A 4,272-nucleotide genomic window follows, 5' to 3' on the forward strand; every position below is an offset into this window, starting at 1 on the left:
TACTTACATGTTGTATATTTGATCTGATAGTTCCATAAAAAAAAAATTTATTGCTTAATTAGAGGAATGATTCTTTCATTGGTTGTCAATGTAAACCCCTGTACAAGTTTCTTTTCAATATTTTACATCATCGTCTTTATTTAGACATTATTTTACATTATCATATTTCTTTAATAGTACTAGGAGCCTATAGATGTTTTTATTTTCCCTTCCATTTTGTCATCTAATACATCTAGCACCAATGACTCAACGAGCCAAAGATTTTGAACGATCTCAAACCTTCTAACTACGCTTAACAATTTTTTACATGATTTGTTAACCAGATACAGAATGATACGAAATAATAGATGTCAAGTCAACTCGTTAACAAATTAGGTCGTTATCAAATCATTCGTTAATTTTTTTTACCAAACTAAATTATTATTAGATCATCTATTAAAACTCTAATAAGATATAGGTCATCTAAACCAACTGTCTAGCGGCAAGAGCAGGAGTGGGGAAATCAAAAGCTTTTTTGGGATTCAAGCGGTTAACCAGAGAAATAATGTCAGTGAAAACCCAAATCCCGAGTACACAAAGTCAAAGTAATGGACTAAACATGGTTAAACTTAATTAATATTTACAGAAGGTCCACATGGTAATTGAAAATGAGTGGAAGTGGTCCCAGACACAAGAGATTTTTCGATGTGATCGGTAAACGAGATTTTATATTACGTGTCATTATACAAATAGTGAAATATGTGTGCTAAAAAATTTATAACTTAAAAATAAAATTTCACACAGCTCCTATTAAAACACATAATATATCACTTGTATTCCCGTCACAATTAACAATTTTCCCCAGACAGAATTTTGATGAAAGTTTGGTACATGGTGTGAAGAGATCTTAATTAACGAAGATATTGAACAACGTGACTGTTGATGATTAGCTTTAATTAATCATTTTTCTATTAAGCTAAATTGGCTTCAATTGGCCCTTTTAAAAACTGAGGCAGAGTGGTCAGAATCACAGACGTTGGATATTTAATGCTGAGGCCAAGTGGTGTGACAAGATGACACGAAATGTTGAGATTCAGTTCTGAGAATCTTACGGAAATGATTATTTCCGGATTTATTCATCAAATTCTTCTCGTCAATTAATTCGAGCTATTGAAATTTAATCTAACGGTTAAAATTATTATATAATTTTAAAGTTGATTCCTATTTTTAGCCGTTGGATCAAATTTCAAATATTCGGATTAATTGATGGAGAGTATTTGGTGGAAGGGATTCGGAGGGGATCTCTTTCTGAATCTTACATCACATGCACATGGGTAATGCTAAAGACACTAAATTTAAAAACTAAATTTACAAACTAAATGATGTGTCACCAATAAAAATAAACACGTTTATCAACATATAAGTAATAAATAAATCATCAACTTTCATATCTTTTAGTTTTTATACTTTTTTTAGTATTTGGCATTACTCCATGCACTATATATGTCCTTTTATATCAACATGGGGAGTAATCTAAAGCTCTAATCCATCAAACACGCTCCAAAGCTGGACTGTTGTTTTTGAACTTTGAACTCTCTATGTGAGAGAGAGAGAGAGAGAGAGATGGGAAGAAAACCATGCTCTGATAAAGAAGGGCTAAACAGGGGAGCATGGTTAGCTTGGGAAGATAAAATCCTTACCAACTACATTGAAACAAATGGAGAAGGAAAATGGCGAGACCTTCCTCGAAGAGCTGGTATGTGTGTGTATGCACTTTACATATTTAAATTTACAATATTTTTTTTTCAGATGCTGTATGCGTAGGATCCAAATTAGCATTAACTATGTTGCTGCAGGGTTAAACCGGTGTGGAAAGAGCTGCAGACTGCGATGGTTGAACTATCTGAGGCCTGACATTAAGAGAGGTAACATTTCCAGTGAAGAAGAAGAGCTCATCATTAGACTACATAAGCTTCTTGGAAACAGGTATGTATGTATGTATGTATGCATGCATGCAAGAATGAGTACAGCTCCGTTTTTATGTTGATTATTATTTTTTTCAATTCAATCTTGACCGTCAGTTCAAATTTTAACATCAACAACACACATCTGAATAATAATATTGATGCAAATATTTGTTTCTATTGAATAATAAATAGAATATTAGGTGATATTAGCTATTCCGAAGTAAGACGATTTAGACTTGAAGATGAAAGTTCTATACGCTCTGGGATCCCACCGGCCGTCCCCCATCTATATAAAAACAAAGCTCACAAGAATAAATAGTAAAGTCGTCCAATTATAGAGAATTATAGAGAAAATGGAAACGAAAAAAGGCCAGAACAAAAGAAACCAAAAGAAAGAAAAACATGTTACAATTCCTAAATTATAGAGAAAATGGAAGCCAGTATATCCATGCATACTCATTAAAGCACATATAGAAGCAAGATTAACTTTTGAATTTGTACTTGTTATGGTGATGTATGTATTTCATCAGGTGGTCATTGATCGCTGGAAGACTGCCGGGACGAACCGACAATGAGATCAAGAACTACTGGAACACCACTCTGAGCAAGAAAACGGAGCAAGGAAGCGACAAGGCTCCTCATCATGAACTTACTAGTACTACTAACTCAAAAGAGTACACACCAAAACCGAAACCAGCATCAAAGTCTCATCAGACGGTCCAGGTGATTCGAACGAAAGCGTTTAAGTGCAGGAAGGTTGTCATCCCATCACATTTGGACGGTCACGATCAAATGATTGATAGGTTAAATGTAAACCCTGGTTTGTTCCCGTGGGAAAGCCCGAGTTCATCAGCGTCTCAGGATCCGCAGGAGGACTCACCGCCTTGTGGTTTTCTCATAGATTTCGATATCGATGACCTTTTCATATCTGATTTATTAAATACAGATAATTTTCTCCAAGATCAAATCAATAAGTGTGATCAAGAAATGGAAAATGGAATCACCAAGCTTGAAGGTTTGATGGGTGAAGCAATGTTGGAAAATTGGACCGCTAGTGTTCATGATCATCACGATGACCAGATATTTCAGCCAAATGATGATCATGATCGTGTCCATGGCCTCAATGCAACTTCATCTGTTCTGAATTTAGAAGACGATCATGAAAAGTGGAGCAGTAATTAGTTAAAATGGATCAAACCCTGCAAGCTAGCTAGCTAGGGCTAATATTAATGTTGACAATAAAACATTCCTTAAATTAATTACGAGAGATCATTTTCGTAATTAGATTCTGTTTTATTTGATTTGAATTGGTCAATAAGTGGGAGACATGTACTTTCTTTTTTGTTATGGCTAGTTTCAGTATATGGAGTATAATGCACATAAGCATACTATATACAAAAATGCTACTTTTGCCACAAGTACTTGTACCATCATTTGGTATATTTTTTTAACAGAGATGGAACCCACATGTATTTGTGGACTCTTCTTTTGCTAGAGAGATGATACAAATATAAGGTAAGTGTAACATTACTCTACTATATAAAAGAATAAAGACAAGTCTCCAACATTGTTGTGTATGCTTGTCAAGCTACGGGGTATTATCATGTAGTACGTTGAGCTTCAAATGTATTAAAATTAGGGTTACACACTTGTTGATACACTCTTTAATAAATAAACTATATTATGCATGTAGGATCTGCTTGTATTAAAAAGTGTCAGTAGTGGGTCTCAAAACTCTCAACACCATTAGTTATAGTACATTGAGCTTCAAATTAAGAACAACCATATTAACCGTAGCTTGAAAAAGGGGCAGGTTACAGCAAAAACATAAAAGAATGAAAGAATAAGATAACAGAAATGGGGCTGGGTTAATGGCCTCAATTGGACATAGATGACACTTGGTGGGTTTGTTTATTGGGGTGCAATTTAGAATGGTGTTTCCGGTTCTAAAGATAAAATTTCTGAATTCGAATCCGGAAATTCTAAAACCTTGGAACGGAGATTGGAAGGGGTGCAAGTTGGAATGGTATTTCCAACTCCTGGAATTGGAAAAACTTCCGAATCTGAAAATTTCAAATTCGAATATTTTTAAAAAAAAATTAAAACGGAAATGCATTTAGAGAGATTATGAGAATTATAAATTTTTTATGCAAATTTTTTTGAAGTATTCAAATAAAAAAACTTTCAAAATATTTCGATTTTATAGTTATTTACTCAAATTATATATTTTGTAATTAACTTTCGTATTTATTGTTAGTTTTGGATACATTTGGTTTATTGTTTTCATATTAAACATACATTTATATATTAAAAAGATAAGCATCCT

The 4,272-nt window shown here is 33.5% G+C and overlaps 1 protein-coding gene across 1 annotated transcript; it reads left to right on the forward strand.

The window, feature by feature from the left end:
- Nucleotides 1-1,462: 1,462 nt before the first annotated feature.
- Nucleotides 1,463-3,364, forward strand: LOC114819621 (transcription factor MYB1-like). The gene is made up of 3 exons (XM_029088907.2): nucleotides 1,463-1,735; nucleotides 1,836-1,965; nucleotides 2,477-3,364. Exons 1-3 carry the CDS (start codon nucleotides 1,603-1,605, stop codon nucleotides 3,126-3,128), a joined length of 915 nt encoding a protein of 304 aa, XP_028944740.1. The 5' UTR covers nucleotides 1,463-1,602; the 3' UTR covers nucleotides 3,129-3,364.
- Nucleotides 3,365-4,272: the final 908 nt, after the last annotated feature.

The sequence above is a fragment of the Malus domestica genome, chromosome 02 (assembly GCF_042453785.1).
Source record: "Malus domestica chromosome 02, GDT2T_hap1".
NCBI lineage: Eukaryota > Viridiplantae > Streptophyta > Magnoliopsida > Rosales > Rosaceae > Malus > Malus domestica.

What these genes read in the sequence shown, in the direction of transcription:
- LOC114819621 (XM_029088907.2), top strand. Translation starts at nt 1,603, where the DNA reads ATGGGAAGAAAACCATGCTCTGATAAAGAAGGGCTAAACAGGGGAGCA. An exon ending in AGACCTTCCTCGAAGAGCTG is followed by an intron (nt 1,736 to 1,835) that starts GTATGTGTGTGT and finishes ATGTTGCTGCAG; the next exon opens with GGTTAAACCGGTGTGGAAAG. An exon ending in CATAAGCTTCTTGGAAACAG is followed by an intron (nt 1,966 to 2,476) that starts GTATGTATGTAT and finishes GTATTTCATCAG; the next exon opens with GTGGTCATTGATCGCTGGAA.